Raw genomic sequence first — 18,076 nt, 5'->3', positions numbered from 1 at the left:
CGAACATCAAAGGAAATCTGCTGGAGGGTGGCCAGGCATGTAGCGCCCCCTGCATGAAGCTGATGAGCACATTGTGCTTCGCTGTTCTCCGGCTTCGGTACTCTGGGGCTCCTTGCACATGACGGATCTCGCCACCGGGAAATTCTGACTTTCTATTCCCCATTTTTAGCGGTCAACTAACGCTATAACACGCACGCGCGTGCGGGCTGGGCCCAATAGCTTCATTCGCTCGCTTGCCTTGTTGTTCGTCACTCCAATAGAAAAATAACGGGGTTGGCGCTGTCTAAAAAACTATTTCTGTCTCAGTACATAACAAACGCTGGGATTTGTTAACAAATTTTAAAATTTTCATGCTTTTTGAAAATTCCGAAAATTTTAAAAATCTTAACGATTTTTTTTGTAAATTGGAAAATGTTCAACATTTTTTAAAAGTTAGAAAATATGAAAATGAACATAATTTTAAAAGTATTCGTGAATTTTATATACATTCACTAAATATCAGTGGATTTTCAAATGCTTGTGAATTGAAAATATGCTTGTCATAATCTTAAAAAGTGCAATGAATTTTAAAAATGCTCTAAAACTTTAAAAATATTCAAGAATTGAGAAATGGAAATGGACGAAATAAAAAGAGAAGAAAGAAATTGGAATCAGGCATGAAGCTTCTAGAACCATCCCAAAATCGGGGTGAAAACAAGGAAACAGTCCGCCCACAACAACAGTAGTGAGGTGGTGCATGTTGAGTACTACTTCTCGCAACGGAGGGAGCTAATTCTTTTGAAACGGTCCGTCGAATAAGGTGGAGCAACTAATTAAGGGGTACACCTTCGAGGGCTCCCGCAGAGGTCACTTACTTGGGCCTGACAGCGTGCCAAGTGGTGTGTCCAGCCGTCACCATGTTTGCGCGCTGAGTGCACCCTTGGGGTTTCTATTTTTTCATGCTTTTTTCTGGGTTTCTTTTTGCGTTCTGCTTTTTTGTTTTCCCAACGTTTTGGCAAAAAAAACATTTTTCTAGAAGCAGTGCTTTTTCACGAGAAGAATATCCCGTGCTTCCACAAAGAAACACAGTCATGGTTCCCCTAAAAGGAAAAAAACATAGGTGTGCTTCCTTAAAAAGGAAAAAACATAGCCTGCGCTTCCACGGGAAGCACAAATTGTGCTTCCCAAAAATGAAAAAGCAAAGCATGTGCTTCGACGAGAATCCCAATTGTGCTTCCTAAAAAGGGAAAAGCACAGGTATGCTCCCTAGTTCTATTGTTTTTTCTTGGTTTTTGTTTTTCACTTTTCTGTTTTTTCGCCTTCTTGATTTTCTCACTTTTTCAAGGAAAAGTACGTCGAAACCTATTAACATGGAATATAGTTTAAAGATCTTGACATAGGAAATCAAACGATGGAACAATTCATGATTTAGACACACGGTTCAAGAGATAAAATGTTCTAAAAACAAATCTACGAAAAAGAAAAAACTCTTAGGTTGTGGTGACTGGCGCACATTTAGTGTGTCACTTGTCAGTACCAGAGAAAGGTTGGAGTAACATTCCTAAGGGGTACCCGTTAATTAGCGATTTTAGAAATAAGGAAGTGATACCCACGATGTTCGGTGGATCGGGCCCAGTAAGGTCGGGGACCCTTTTCTTTTTCATTTCATGTATATTGATATTTTGAAAAGCACAAATTAATGGGTACCTCTTACAATGATAACTTGCAAATTCCTCTCACGATGAGAAGTGGTTAGAAGTAAAATTGTTCTCACTAAGAGAGTTTTAGTAGACTTTCTCCACGGGAGACGGTAAAGGGGTTGACAGTACGTGTTTTTTTTGGGGTATGGTTTTTAAAATAAAACATCTCTTAAGCAGGGTGTCTAAATTATAAACCATTTATATTGTTGTGGTTCTCGTGTTGCTATCTATGAAACCAAATCTCCTACTGGGACGTGGGTACACAAGACAAAGGAATAGAAAACTAGGTACTCCCTCCGGTCATTTTTACTCTGCATGTCTGAAGTCAAACCTTTTTAAGGTTTGACCAAGTTTATACAAAAAATTATTAACATTCACATAACAACACTAAGATCAATATTTCCATATAATATTTGTTAGGTATTGTAAATTTTAATATTTTTAATATAAATTTATCAAACTTAGCAAAGTTTGACTTTAGACAAATCTAATACGCAGAGTAAAAATGACCGGAGGGAGTAGGAATAGGATTTTTGCCAATGAGAAAAGCTACAGCTATGAAATTACAGAAAGAAGTTTAACTAGTGGTGTTCGAATCGCAGAAGCCATTATAGAAAGAAGATAGAATACACCGATGATTTGCTTAATAAAATATCAATCGACAGTGGATGCCGCTGCTCCAATGATGTATCCATCACATCATGAATAGTTTGAAACATGCTAATTACATTAATCATAATTTGGAAATGGTATTAATTATATATAACACAACTACTCTTGGAATCAACATTAATTATGGTTAATATTGAAAATAATATTAATGTTAGACTGATTTTTTTTTATAGAAAAGTTAGACTGGACACTCTTGCAGTCATTACAAGAAGTAGAAGTTTTATTAGAGGGAAGGGAGGAGCACAAGAAAGAGGAAGGAAGAGTGGGCCGGCTACTGATAAATGGGCTGGCTGGATGAAGCCCTAATGGGCCAGCACATATCTCCGGCGGGCAGCGGCCACTCCCGATGACCCGATCCCGAGCGATTGATTCGATTCCCCAATCGAAATCGAATCGCCGGCCCCCTCAAACCCTAGCTAGCTATCTTCTGCCGCCGGCGACGTCGATCGCCGTCGATCATCTCACACCTTCTTCTTCTTCTTCCTCCCTGGTGGCAAGATGCTGGGCGAGACCCAGCTGCCCGTGCCGGTGCAGATCGGTCGGAAGCGGCGCTGGAACAAGGACGCCGCCGCCGCCGCCGCCAGCGACGAAGAAGGTTCCCGTCTCCTTCCCCCACCCCCTTTTCTTCTTCTTTCTAGTTCCCATTTCTGTTTACCATGGATTTCTCGATTGCTGTACAGCCAGCGATGTTAGCCCCAAGGAGGAGCAAGCCCCTATGGACATCGCAGCTAGCCCAACCGGCGACAAGGAGGAGGAGGAGGAGATGGGTGTTCTGGCCTGCGAGATGGGTGAGCACCCCCCTACGGAGATCGGCAGTTCTTCGATCGCCTCAGATGTGGAGGAGGAGGAAGTGACCGAGGAGCCTGAGATTCCAATGTGGGACAGCGATGACGATGGTGGAGTTATGCGCATGACCAAGGCCGAGCTCCAGGAGCTTCACATTGCCTGCGTCAAAGGCTTCACCGAGTTGGATCCCAGGAAGAATCTTTGGGTCCACACCCGCTTCTGCAGCTTCAATATAGGGGGCTTTGACCTCGATAGAGAGTGTGAGTAGTGCACTCACACCCATTCCATTCCATTCGTTTTGGTATTGATTGATTGATTGATTGAGCATGCAGCGACTGATGAGTGTGGATTACTGGATTTCTCTTGAGTTTCTTCCCTTGTTAGGAGACGATAAACTGGCGATAGTTGTTGGCTCTGACTTGTGTCTCTTGCCCTTCATTTGCAGCTAAGTTTGGCCTTGGGCCGCCGCTTTATGACAATCTAACTCCCAAGTTGGAGAGGTGCATGGTGTCGTTTGCTGTCAATGTCATTTCCATCAAAGTAACTGAATCCGACCGGGGTTATCCAATCAGCTTATATGGCACTGTTGTTGCAAGGGATACGATTGACTACAGATGTGTCTATCTCTTCAGACGTGCAAGGGAAGATCCCCAGATCATCAACTCCAAGGTCCATTCCCTGTTTCCTTAGCTTTGACTTACTCGTATATACTGATCAAATCCAAATATTGTTATCCTCTTCTAATAAATATGCTGTATACTATAAAAGGTGTGTGTGTGTGTGTGTGTGTGTGTGTGTGTGTGTGTGTGCTGATTTCACCATATGATATTATATGATTGCTGGTACACTAGTCTGCTATCCTATCAAAACTTTCTTGACCAAATACAAACTAGAATGCAAACAGCTCCATTCTTCAATATAGTTTGCTAAAATTTGCTAGGTTTATGCCCTGTACCCTTCGGCATTTCTTGTATATGTACTTGTTTCCTTTTAAGAACAAGTCCTGCTCTGCCAGCATTATGTGTTGGTGTTTATTCAGAAACGTTTCTTGTCATTCTTGCTTGCAATTACCACTATTCAGAAGCTTAACATCGTATTGGATACACTTATGTTTGCAAAAATGGTTTGTGAGTTACCATTTTGATTGAAAACATTGATGGCTTCATGATGTAGCTATTGCAGCTTACTGTTTATCTCATGATGTAGCTATCTCAGCTTGCTGTTCTTGCATGATGTCCAAGCTATGTTTTGTCAATGTAGTAGTTCCCTAGTATACACCACTCTTTCATCAAATTTGGTGCATTTTCATATATCTATTAGATTTCTCCATTTAGTTATTTTCGCTTGTTCAAAACTTGTTGCCTTTTAACTTCATGTGAGATTTAGTTGCGTATTTTCTACACTGGTCTGATTAATTGCTTAACTTCATGTGAGCTTGTGTGACTAGTCAGATTTGTTTGGTTAGCATGTCCAACTACACAGCTTGCTCCACTTACTACATAGAGACATATTTGACGTATCTTAAATTATTTTGCAGGATGATATGCTAACATTGATAGGTCCACGGCGAGGATTAGTTCAGTTAGATAATATTTATTTTGAGTTAAATCTGAGGGTGAAGGGTGATGCTGGCGACGAAGATTTTAGCAAAGGTGTGGTAGTGCTCCATGTTGGTCCCTATGATCCTGAACCAATCACAAGGGTGCTGAGCAGTTGGCTAAGCAGAGTGGAGTTGGTGCTTGCAACTGTTGAAAGTCCAGTGGCAGCTAGCCTTGAAGTCAAAGTTTTGAAAGGAGCAGCACCTTTCAGTGGCAAAATATGTGCTGGGACTAGTGAAAACCCGAGGACTCAGATGATTGTGTATGATAGCAGAGATACGAAGAGCGGCTCCTCTGTTGTGTTAACTCGCAACCTCGTAGCTGTCCCTGACCCGGATGACGACGAAGATGAAATTGGTGCCTATGTTCGCTTCCTTGATGATGGCGATGACGTCGATGATGAGGATGCAGGCACCTTGGTCAAGCTAGCATACCCTGCTGAAGAGCAAGTTTGCTGTCACAGCGCCTGGGAGCTGCAAGTGAAGGTTTCCTGGACTGCCATCCTGTGCAAACCAATGGCAAAACATGTCTTAACAAGAGGGACCAGTATGCCCAAGGATTATACCTGCCCTAGGTATGCGCCTCGGTTCTGATTGGTCGTGCTCTAGAATTTCTGTTCATGCCCGTAGTACATGTAAGAAGAATTGTGCCTGTGCTGTTGTTTTACCCGTGGATGGTAATGGAGGGATGTAATGAACCAACCGTGTCTTGTCTCTCTATTTATGAATAAATTGGCATGCCATGCGCCCTCTTGTTGTGTTGCTTAGTCAACACAATCATACAACAACATTTTTGTATTAATGAACGAATGATGAATGGATGGTTCCATGATTTATAACACAATCATACAAATAGTGGCTCCTCTGTTGCGAACCTTCCATGATTCTGCGTCTTGGTGGCAAAAATGAATGGATGATTTTGTCTCTCTATCTTATTGTTTTGCCGCGCGTATGTTTTTTTTTTTCATTCATTCATGGTTTTCCTTCAATCGGAAGAGAGGAAAAAAAACTTGTTATTTGAGCTAAGGAAATCGAAAAAATCCAGGATTAACACGGATGGGTTCATCTATCTGCTTCAATGCATAGGAACATGTCATAGCATGTAATGGTCTCTCTCTCTTCACCAGCAACGGCTGGGATACACATATCATGGCATAGCATAGCAACGGCTGGGATACACATATCATAGCATAGCATAGTATTTTACAGCAAATGATTCTCCTCCAACAAACAAGCAGCCACTTCGGTTTGGTTAGGTATAAAGGTAGAGCCCGCCAGCTTCAACAGATGAGACACAAAAGCTCGATTTGAACAAGCCCTCTTCTTTTGGCCGATTATCACTTCTTCCCTGAGCTGGTGCTTGATGAAGAGCGCGGCATCCACTTTTTCTTCTCAGGCTTGATTTCCTTGTTCCTCATGAGAACACGGACCAATTTGACTAACTCATCTAACTCCAGAGTATCCCACTTATCCTTGTTGACAATGGCCACTGACATTTTCTGCCAATACTGGAAGTACTGGCTGTACTCCTCCTCAACAACATCATCCACCTCCTCACCAAGTCGTTTCGTCACACAGGCCCTCCATAGATCAAAGCGGATTGCTTCTGAGATCACCACCATCGGAAGGGCCAACGGTCCTGCAGCAAGAACCTTCTGGCCTTCTTCTGTACCATGCAATTCTTCAGCCTTACTCAAGGCCGCGATGCACCGTTCGAATGCCGGTCGCCCAACCTTTATGGCATAGCTCCCAACTTCCAAATAGTTGCAGCCGAAAATGAGCTTGACTATTCCCACTCCATCCTTGGGGTTGTAGCGCAGCTGGCTTTGAGGAGGAAGCATGCGGGTGTCAAAGTCGCTGAACAAGTACCAAACCACTGTACAACAAAAAGATGCAACAAGTCAATTATTTACTGTCTTGGTAACATCTTATGAGTCCAGAATGTCAAACAAATAAGGTAGCCAGAAAAAGGCCAAGATAGTACTGATGAAAGAAACAATGGTAACAAGAGGTTTGCCATTTATACTTTTCCATCCACAAGATCTATTCTCCTTTTTTTTTTCTTTATTATCTAGCTCAAGAATTCTGTAGAAGAAACACAAACTAGCTGACACAGAAAATTTCCCATGTAAACGATGATTACCTACAAGGCGTTACTCAATGAAGAAAACAATATTGTTGATCACTGCTATGAGTTATGGGCCAGACCTGAAACGAACCATCTAGACCTACTCCCACATGGGCTAACAACTTTCAAAAGATTTGATCACCGCTATGAGTTATGAGATGGAAAGTAGAGAAACACGATAAGACAAGGTACAGAATGAACATGCAACAAAGTGAGGGCTGCCATGCCATGCCGTTAGTGCCACCTATACTGCTTCACTGAAACTTGACAATCATATTTCTGACTGCTACTCTGTTTTAGAGTAGAAACAAATTAATGGTCATCTCTTGTAGCCACTGTAAGGGCAAGAAAAATAGCCAGGGTCTGGAAATCCTAAGACATTTCCACCTGCCAATGTTAGAATGCCTGGGAGGCCTAAGGTTCAGAGGAGGGAAGTTGGCAAGGCACCTAAAGGACCTAATCTGAGGCAGTGTCGACAGCAAAGTGGGATGCACCTTATGCGGCAGTACAACACAAATGCAACAACTTGCCAATAAACATAAGCTACAAACAAGCAGAATTGCAACATAGGGAAATCATCCATATAGAATGAAGCTACTCAACCCGAAGGCCCAAAATTAAGAGAGTTATGTCAGGACAGGATGACCAAAATAACAGTATGCTCAAGCACAAAACATATCAACTGCTCCAGTCCAAGCAAGGAAGAATAATAAAAGCACCGTAAATAATCTGCAAAGTAGTAACCTTCAACGTGGAAGCCGACGAAGTAAAAGTCAAACCATCTATAGAGCAGTGTGACGACTTTTCCTTGATGCTCGGGTTCCAATTTCACTAAGAAAGTCCCAGTTTTTGGAGTGTACATTCGACCCTCAAATGTCAGTGGTTTACGCAAAAGAGTGGGCTCCTTGTTGATCTCACTTTGGTTTAGCTGTTTGATTGCTGCCTCGATTTTTTCCATCATAACCACATAATCGCCTTGGAGATTTGACAATTGCAATGTAAACATGTGGGATGGCTACAAAAGCAAGAAAATGGGAATTTGAGATGTCTTGAATTTCAAATTGATAATGTACTACTTGAGAAATTAGTGCAAGGATCATCCTATAGGTGCAAAGAAGACACTTTGTACCAATAATCATAATAATAATGTAGTAACAAAGAGAGGTGATTATTACTTATTTCCATACCTGGGGTTCCTCCAAGGCAATGCCTTTACCCTTGGCTTTTGATTTAGACATCTTCAAGATCGAGAGGATGTGAGGTAGGAATAGGATCAATCACTAACAGTGGGCACGAGCATCCCCCTCAAAAGCTGCATTTTGCCTGAGGAGAGAGAGGGAGGGCCGGGGAGAGGGGGCAAATTAGCCAGGGGATGATAGATGACGACCGGAGAGGGGCTAAGATTTGGGGGCGGCGGAGCAGGAGATATTCACCCTAGAGGGCAGCATTGTGTTGGGCCAAGGAAGGAGGGAGGGGAGGAGGAAGAAGACGGCAAGGGGCGGCGGCGGCGGCGGAGCTAGCGTGGCGGGGCGGTCGAGTCCTTGTACGGCGTCGGCCACGCCATGGTCGGTGGCGGATGGAAGCGGTGGAGTAGCGGGGCGATGGCGAGAGGAGGAGGCTGGCCGGCGAGAGGAGGAGGCTGAGTCGGGGACCGCAGCGGCGGAGAAGGGAGGGAGGGTTTTGGGGGTTCTAGGAGAACATCGAGGAAAGCTTGCAACTTTGCGAGCGTCGGCCGCGGCGTGTTTGATGGAAGGAAGAAGGAAGGAGCAGAGCTGGCCGGACAGAGTGGCAGCCGGCCCACGCGGTAATTGGGCCGATCCACTGATCCCAACAGCCCGGTCAGCAGTCAGCACGCCCTAGTTTGTGCCATGTGGGACCCCCCCCCCCTCCAAAAAAAAAGAAAAATGTTTCTCTCTCCCCTCTTTTCTCTATCTCTCTCACCTCCAGCGTGCATCGAACCGGCGGCTGTTGGGTAACGTAGTAGAAAACAAAAAAAAAACTGTGCTATGATCAATGTAATGTTTGCATCAACGATCGTTACCGACTCCAGAGTGCAGCGGAAGTAGACGGGTCGGTGTAGATCGTACTTGAAGTTCCTCATACCGTAGATGAACGATCCGACGAACCGTCCACGAACAATCCCTCGAATGGAAGACCGAAAGCACGACCTCTCTACTTGGTTGCAAGCGTACGATCTTCATGATCCGACAACACTTCACCGTCTAGAGCTAATCGTCCCAGAGAGTTAGAGGGATGAAATTAGAACCACATTGGGCTTCTAATTATGAGGATTAGAGAATCTAGGTCTAGCTCTAATTAGATCTACTAGGATAAACTAGAACTAGAGGAACTAGAGGAGGCTCCAAAACTTGTACCAATTTTGGCCAACCTCTAGTATATATAGGTTGGAGGGGAGAAGGAGGGGAGCAATGAGGAGAGAAGGAATCCTCCCTCCTTGGCCGGACAAGAGGAGGGCGACTCCCCCTCCAATTCGGCCTCCTCTCCCTTCTTTCCATGGAGAGGGACACCAGCGGAAAAAGTGTTAGCCACAACTTTTGTTGGTGGCGCGTCATTTTCAACCAACGCCAGCACTATTATTTTCAAATAGTGGTGGCGTTGGCTTATTTGGTACAACATTAGTAGGGGCATAGTAGTGGCGCGGGAAAACAGGCGAGCGTCAGAAGTATATGAGACCAACAATTTGTGCAACACGTAATATAGTGCTGGCGTGGTATAACATGAAACACCAACACTATTATGTTTAGTTGTGGCGTGTCATTGGTTCCACGTCAGCATTGTTATTTTGTCAATGTGAACATTCTTATACTAATAGAACGCCCGTGTGTTGCCACGAGCTCTTAATATTTTTATTGCACCTGTGAATACAACGCATATCAAAATTTGCATGTATAGATTTTATCTGATTGCGCATATAATATATATTATATTTTGTTTGCAGAGAAAAGATAGCCTGCAACAATTAAAAAATAATTGAAATCCATTTCACCTACAATGTAACTCGGCGATATATACATAGAAAACAATGATGCAAATAATTATATGTTACGAACTAAGAATACTTGATGTGATTAAGATATTATTACCTTACAACGTCACGTATGTTGCCTTAAGCTTCATTCGCACGGTACTTTAGCAAATATAATAAAAAATATATTTCTCAACTTATAACCGGCCATCCTGCACAAGCAATATATATTATATGTCAAACATAAAGCTGTGGAGGGATAAAGCACATCAAATGTCATACTTTAATGAAACATATCCAACCTTTTTGTACCATAAAATCAATCTTCTTCCTTGGCCCATTATTTTTGAAGTGCTTTCTATTGACTTCTCTCTTCTATATGCATAAAAATCAATGGATCCAAAGAACAGAATGATCCAGAGATGTTCATACCTAGAGGCAATAAGCAATTCGTTAGTCCACAACGACGACAAGTGCTAAGGCTCATGCATTTTAAGTCCATAATCCCAACCTACACTACTAGGAAAAGGGCTAAAAATAATATGGACACTAATGACGCACCACACATGTGGTGCGCCACTACTATATACTAATGGCGCACCATGTGTTGGTGCGTCATTAGTGTCCAAATACTAATGGAGCACCACATCCACGGTGCGCCACTAGTAATTTTTTTTATTTTTTTTTTCAAAATTACTAATGGCGCACCAGAGGACAGTGCGCCATTACTAGTTCAACTAGTAATGGCGCACCACTCCCACAGTACGCCATTAGTATTTTTGTTTCAATTTTTTTTCAAACTGTTTTTTTAAACTACTAATGGCACACCATGTGGGTGGTGCGCCATGGCGCACCACTCCCACGGTGCGCCATTAGTAATTTTGTAAAAAAATTTGTTTCAATTTTTTTTTGAAAAACTACTAATGGCGCACCGTGGGGGTGGTGCGTCATTACTAGTTGAACTACTAATGGCGCACCACCCCCACGGTGCGCCATTAGTAACTTGGCCCATTCTACTGAATGCACCCCTGGACCGCCTTTTTAGTTTCAAAAAAAATAAAAGAAAATGATAGAAATGTCAAAAAAATAAAAGAAAATAAGATTCCCATGTGATATGGGGTCTAGTTGTTAGCAAAATTTACAAACATGAATTTTTGACTTTTTTGCAAAATCTCTCGAGAATTTGTAAAATGGGCATAACTTTGGCATACGAACTCGGATGAAAAAGTTTTATATATGAAAAATCATCTACTCGAAAAGTTACATCCGAATTTAACAAGGGGAAACATTTTCAAAATCCTCAAAAACCTAACAGAAAAAAAGATACAGGGCTTTTAAGATCTGGAGAGGGAAAAAAATCAAAAAAGTTCAAACTTACTAATGGCGCACCTGCCCATGGTGCGCCATTACTATCTTCCCGCCTTCAAAATTCAAAAAAAATAAAAAAAATAAAAAAAATAGTAATGGCGCACCTGCCCACGGTGCGCCATTACTATGCCGTATATATGGCTGGGCGTGGTACTCTCCTCCTTACCTCTTCATTCTTCTCCTCCATCTCCTCCTCTCCTCCACTCCATCTTCCCTTCTCTCCTCCACCATACTACCCTCCTCCTCTCCGGCGACCTCCTCCTCCTCCTCCTCCTCTCCAGCGACCTCCTCCTCCCTCCTCTCCTCCCCTCCCCTCCCCTCACGGTTTCTCCTCCCTCCTCTCCGATGAGCTCCTCCTCCCTCCTCTCCTCCCCGCATGGTTTCTCCTTCCTCCTCTCCGATGCTCCGGTGAACTCCTCTCCGGCGACCTCCTCCTCCTCTCCGGCGATGTAGGCGAGCGCCTCTCCGGTGACCTCCTCCTCCTCCTCCTCTCCGGTGACCTTGGCCCTCCTCTCCGGCGAACTCCTCTCCGGCAAAAGAACCCGGCAAAAGAACGTACAAGATCCAAAAACGAGAACAAAATTTGAAATAATATCGTGCAAAAAAATGAGCAAAAAAAACGAGCAAAAAATGGGCAAAAAAATCGCGATCCAGATCCAAATTCAAAATTCAAAAATAGCAATGGCGCACGGTGGGGGTTAGACGGTGCGCCACTACTATTTTCACGCCTTCAAAATTCAAATATACTAATGGCGCACCGTGGCCTATACTAATGGCGCACCAGTGACCTATACTAATGGCGCACCGTGGCCTATACTAATGGCGCACCAGTGGTGCGCCATTAGTATACCAGATACTAATGGCGCACCAGTGGTGCGCCATTAGTAAGAAATACTAGTGGCGTGGTACTAGTGGCGCACCAGTAGTGCGCCATTAGTAGGCAAAACTGGTGCGCCACTAGTAGGCCTTTTCCTACTAGTGCTACACCACAAGCCAAAAAACGTCGACATCTTCTTGCTCCACTAAGAGCATCTACAGTCGGACTTGGCAAATCCGCCCCCTCAAACGTCTGCGGATGCGCCCGGGCGTGTCCGCGGATAGCGACTGGTCACCCCTTAAAAAATGCATTCCACATCTAGATACGTCAAATTAGAAATCTAAAATCCATATTATTACATGCAACGCTGCGATCTTTGAACGGAGCATCGTCCGGTTCCGCTCCCGCCTGCCGGCTTCGCCTAGGCCATGTCCGGCGGCCGGCTGTGCTTCCCAGAGTGTTGGTCCGGTCGCCGGCAAGGTAGAGTAGGGCATGGGACACTCACTGGCTCACGGGACTAAAGGCGCCGTCGTCTCCCATGCCCTACTCTTCCTCGTCAGAGCCTGGAACTCGTTGGGTGCCGGTGGACGTCAGATCGATGAAGGATCCATCCGGGGACGAGCCACCGACGACCAGCACGATGCGGGTTGCGGCGCCCAGACTGATGCGCCATACGGGGCGCCGAAGAATGCGACTCCGCCTCGCTGGCGTGCATCTGCGAGGGCTGTGGCTGCCTCCCGCGCGCCGGTGCCTTGCACGGCGGCCATGCCATGCCATGGCCTCGTCAGACGAGGCCCATGGTGCGTCCCGATGCTCAGCGCGCCAACGAAGGGTTTGCGCCCCCGCCAGCGCGTTCGGACGCCAGACGGACCACACGGCCTCCGGCAAGGCATCTACGGCTAGCCTAGGGCCGGATCCATTCGCCATTTGGGCGGACGCAATGGATTCTTGATAGATGGAGTCCGAGCACAGCCGTGCACGGGCATCCTTCCAGGCGCGGTGGAGCACAAGTCGGACGACCATCTCCTCCTCGTGACCGTGTGGGATGAGCTCGGGTGGACGGATGTGGAGGTGAAGGACGCGAATCCGCTGCCCTCCATGCCGGAGGTGGCCGGAAGGAGCCAGAGACGAGCTTGGGTAGCAGAGGGGAGTGGAGGTGAGGGGAGTGAAGTGGCTAGGGTTTGGTCCGGCGAGCGGATGGGGAGAAATTTACATGGGGTCGGGTGGGCCAGCGTGGGCCGGGTCCGGCGTGGCGGGCATGCCCGGACGCCCCCATATCCGCCCCATATTTGGGCTGGATATGAGGGGTGCCGGTTAGCCCAGGCATTTGAGGGCCATTTGAAGGGGCCGTCTGGGTCAAAAAAATAGTGCGTTTGAGGGCCATTTGAAGGGGCCGTCTGGGTCAAAAAAATAGTGACCGGACAGTGACCGGGCGGCCCGCCCTGGCCTATGAGACGGGTTTATGGCGCCCGAAGATGCTCTAACCACCATATATCACTTCAACTTTCTTCATTTAGACGCCCAACTGGGAAGAAGAAAAAATGTTCTCATTCTTGTAACAAAATATCTTCTGCTTCATTCACCGTGTGACTTCTCTTCCAAACTCCATGAGATTTCAATGGTTCTTTGCATCAAATGATGGAGCATTATTGTTTTTGAATTAATATGATTACTAAGGCAGGAGGCAAAACAATAACATACGATATTGAAAGTTTGACCGCATCTACAATCAATTTGGTGCCTTTGAATCAAAATTGGATAAGATAACGATAGAAAAAAATACCACGGCACGGCTCCGCCACCGAATCCAATGGGTGCTCGTCGGTAGTTGGCATCCTAGGCCAGCGACCATCCATGCCCCCCGTCGTCCTTGAGTTCCCTCTCGGAACAAATGTATTGTTCTTGGCCGTGTTGCTGGAACTCAGCCATGGCCCGAAGGAGGTGGATCTGGGAGAAGGGAGGCGTTGTAAACTATGCAAAACAAGAAAAAAGTGTTGAAAAACAATCAATAATAATGATCCATAATTTAACCGTACAATCTACACGATACTCCCTCCTTTCGTATGTACAAGTCCCCTCTCAACAATCTCAGGCACCTAGAAAAAATAAAAATAAATTATTAATGCTTGTTTCAGGGGCCTTACATACATGGAGGAAGTAAATGAAATTCATGTTAGCTAGATTATAAGGTGCCTCTAGTCAAAACAAAGATGTATAAGGGAAGGGGCAGATACATCTTGTAGAGACATGATCTGCCACAATGCTAACCCACTACTTGTCGACAGAGCATGCGAGTCATCTTTTCCTCTCCTCATCAGATGTGTCATGTTCAAGTTCCAATGTCAGTGCATAGCTTGTGAGATTCATAAAAAATGTCAGTGCATAGTTTGGAATAATTCAGTGAAAGTGAAGCCAAATTAGAGAAGTGTACATGTTACACCATCACCATTAGTTGAATAATATCATCTAAAAATTCAACTGTTCGAAAGGAACATGCGTATATGTCAGGACCGCGCATGCAATATACTCACAAGATGTGATTTGCCACCTACGCCCATGAGTAAGGCTGCCAATCACCCAACACACTTGTGTCGTCAGTGACCCTTCTCATGGTCTTGTGTACCCCAATTACAATAGCATGTAATTGGCTGTTAGTAGACCTCGCTTATGGAAGCCATGGTAGAGTTGATGAACTACAACACTGAAAGTGCTAGTTATCGACTAGAGGAGGGGGGGGGGGGGTGAATAGGCGATTTTTCTGAAAGTCTTCAAAACACGGGTGCTTTGAGGACAAACAGAACAATTGAACATATTGATATGCAGCGGAAGGTAGACTACACTAGACATGCCATAGTCAAGTAAGCCATGAAGTGAAAGCTCGAAGACTATTAGCAGCTAGGTAGTGTGATCAGGATGGAAGATTGTATGAAGCCAACCAACAACAGTCGTCACACAGTGAAGTCAATCAGATCAGGCATGCAGGCAAATGACTTCACGAAGACAAACAACAAATAAAGAGAGAGAAGATAGAACCGGTTGCTTGGTGAGGACAGGGATTTGTTGGACCAGTTCTAGTTGCTGTGACAACTGTACGTCTGGTTAGGGAGGCTGAGATTCAACTCAGAAGACCGCGTCTTCACCTTATTCCCCTTGAGCTAAGAACACTTAGTCCTCGCCCAATCACTCTGGTAAGTCTTCAAGGTAGACTTCCGAACCTTCACAGACTTCGTTCACCGGCAATCCACAATGACTCTTGGATGCTCAGAACACGACGCCTAACCGGCTGAAGGATTCACAGTCCTCAAGTGTAACAAGTCTTCAGGTCACGCGGACAGAAAGACTTCAGTGATGCCTAACACTCTTTGGCTCTGGGTGTTTTGGGCTTTGTCCTCGTAAGGATCTTTCTCTCAAAAGCTTCGGAGGTGGGTTGCTCTCAAACGAGAAAAGCCGTGCACTAACTCTGAGCAGCCACCAATTTATGGTGTAGGGGGTAGGCTATTTATAGCCAGGAGGCAACCCGACCGGATTTGTCCGAAATGACCCTGGGTCACTAAGGAACTGACACGTGTTCCAACGGTCAGATTTCAAACACACGCGGCAGCTTGACTTGGGCTACAAGTAAAGCTGACTCATCCAGCTCTGGATAAGATTTGCTCTCATTGTCTTCGCTCGAAGACATAGGATTTGGTTGAGCATCACTTCAGTCACTCTGACTTTGTTCACTTGGACCCCACTTAACAATACGGTGGTTCGTATGGCTCAGCAAAGAAGAAAAGGAAACTACGAAACAACTATGTCTTCGCACTCCATAGTCTTCACGAGAATGTCTTCTCGAGTCATAATCTTTGCTGTGAATATCTTCACATACCACCATTGTCTTCAATGTCTTCACACATTTTTAGGGGTCATCTCTGGTAGGTAAACCAAATCAATGAGGGACTACTACCTGTGTTATCCTGCAATTCTCATAAACACATTAGTCCCTCAACCAGGTTTGTCGTCAATACTCCAAAACCAACTAGGGGTGGCACTAGATGCACTTACAATCTCCCCCTTTTTGGTGATTGATGACAAACTGGTTGAAGTTTTCAACGGGGATAAAAGTATGTGAAATTGTAGGGGTTAAGGTATTGTCTTCATAAGTAGCAAAAGGCTCCCCCTGAAGATGTGCATATAAGTATCTTGCTTTTGAATGCAAATGCACATGGCAGGTTGTACTTATGGAGATCCTCTTCAACTTAAGAAGACAATGCATCATGCATGAAAAGATATAACAAAGATAATGACATGCATAATGAAAAATGGACGTCTGCAGAATGACTTCGTGCGGAATTTATCGTCGCATCACATAGTTGACAGAAAAAGTAGCAGACGACCATCAATTTTAAGTGTTACAACTCAAAGAACCAAATGTATCAAGAGCGAGAGTTGTAAACACTTGGCACAAAGTATAGCAACCACCCATAAGGACCCGTTTGAAGACTATCAACTCATATGCTTCTCCCCCTTTTGTCAGGAAGGACCAAAAAGGTTTGAAGACATAGAGATTCTACTCGTTCCCATGAGGAGTAGGTGAAGGTGCAGGGTCGACGTTGGAGTCCGGTGGTGCAGTGTTGATACGTGGCGAAGTTGTAGTTGGTGAAGTAGCATCATCTTCGTCATCTACCACCCTTGCATCAATAGTCGCAGCCGAAGATGAATACTCAGAGTCTTCAATGGATGGCGTGTGACGTAGGTTTGCATTCTGTGGAGGCCTGGTGTCAAACTTGAAATGTTCAGTGAACCCATCTGCACTCAGATCATCTTCAGAACATAGCAGAGTGAGGCTCTTCCAGGACCGCCGACAGGCTTCATGAGCAACAAAGGCATTCTTGGTGGATAGATTTCGAATACGATTGACATCACTCAAGAGACTTTGCATCTGACGTCTCATCCAGTCATGGTGCTTATCCTGTTTTTGATGCAAGGCCACTAGAAGCTCTCAGTCATTGAGCACACGAGATCGCTTCCGAGGCCTTTGAGCAATGGTGCTTTCAGTGGCTTCAGTAGCAGCATGAAGAGGTGCACGAGTATTTCCAGCTAGAGGATAAACATGAGTTGCAGCAAGAACTCCTTCAATAGGTTGCGAAAAACTTTGCCGATCGATATTATGAAGATAAATTGGATCATTGGCAGGCTCAGGGTAGATGGCTTCGACAGACATATCAACCCCAGGCAAGAAGATAATATGGTTGCGCGCAGAGGGTTGATGGTTGACAGAAGAGTGAAGCTTGATTAAGCGCATCACCCATGGAGCATAGAACTTCAAGCCAAAAAGATCAATGCCAGATGCAGCCAGTTGCCTGATGAAGAAATCTTGAGCACTGAAGCTAATGCCGTTGAGAATATAAAACACCAATGTCTTCATTGTGCCTTCAAGCTTTGCTGCAGAAGAATGTCCTTTGATGGGCCATAGAGTTTGCCTTATGATGTGATAAATGGTGCGAGGCAGATACTCAAGGTCATCGACAAAGAATTCCTTTGGATATTCAGCATCGTGTGGCAGTGGCTTCATCATGCTGAGCATTTGACTCATGTTGGGCTCAGGCTTCTAAAATATGCTTTCCAATGCATTCATGTGCAGTTGACAACCGGGTTCATATAGTTCACCTGGAGTGGGCAGGGAAGTAAGCTCGATGATGTCCTGAGCTTTGGCTTCATGGTGCACATCAACTGTCATCCACTTAAGGACCCAAGTCTTTGGATCCCTGTTGTAACCACGAATGTGCAGGGTGGCATAGAATTGTAGCAGAAGCTCCTCATTCCAATGCTCTTTGTCAGTTACAAAACTCAGGAGCCCATCATCTCTGAAGCAGTCTAGAGCTTCTTCCAAGCAGGGCAGACCAGCAATGGCTTCACAGTCCAGATGCATGTGAGGAAAGATTCGCCCTTGCTTGTATAAGATACACGAGTAATAACTGCGCTGTTGATAACTCCAGAAGCGATCAGATGAGATCTTTGGCTTCAAGTAAGGGTTCTTGGCACTGTCAAAGAAAGTGTTGTG

General features: G+C 44.9%; 2 protein-coding genes across 2 annotated transcripts; one reads left to right on the top strand and one right to left on the bottom strand.

The window, feature by feature from the left end:
- Nucleotides 1-2,700: 2,700 nt before the first annotated feature.
- Nucleotides 2,701-5,613, top strand: LOC109785107 (uncharacterized). The gene is made up of 4 exons (XM_020343713.4): nt 2,701-2,946; nt 3,032-3,397; nt 3,583-3,806; nt 4,675-5,613. The coding sequence occupies exons 1-4, from the start codon at nt 2,850-2,852 to the stop codon at nt 5,326-5,328; spliced, it is 1,341 nt and encodes a 446-aa protein (XP_020199302.1). The 5' UTR covers nt 2,701-2,849; the 3' UTR covers nt 5,329-5,613.
- Nucleotides 5,614-5,781: 168 nt separating this feature from the next.
- LOC120969865 (uncharacterized) lies at nt 5,782-8,520 on the bottom strand. The gene is made up of 3 exons (XM_040397163.2): nt 8,050-8,520; nt 7,607-7,877; nt 5,782-6,610 (listed from the first exon to the last, which is right to left on the bottom strand). Exons 1-3 carry the CDS (start codon nt 8,098-8,100, stop codon nt 6,072-6,074), a joined length of 861 nt encoding a protein of 286 aa, XP_040253097.1. The 5' UTR covers nt 8,101-8,520; the 3' UTR covers nt 5,782-6,071.
- Between the last annotated feature and the right edge of the window lie 9,556 nt (nt 8,521-18,076).

This window comes from Aegilops tauschii, chromosome 7 (assembly GCF_002575655.3).
Source record: "Aegilops tauschii subsp. strangulata cultivar AL8/78 chromosome 7, Aet v6.0, whole genome shotgun sequence".
Lineage (NCBI taxonomy): Eukaryota > Viridiplantae > Streptophyta > Magnoliopsida > Poales > Poaceae > Aegilops > Aegilops tauschii.
Note: the sequence above shows the minus strand (reverse complement) of the source record. Positions and strands in the feature narration are given on the sequence as shown.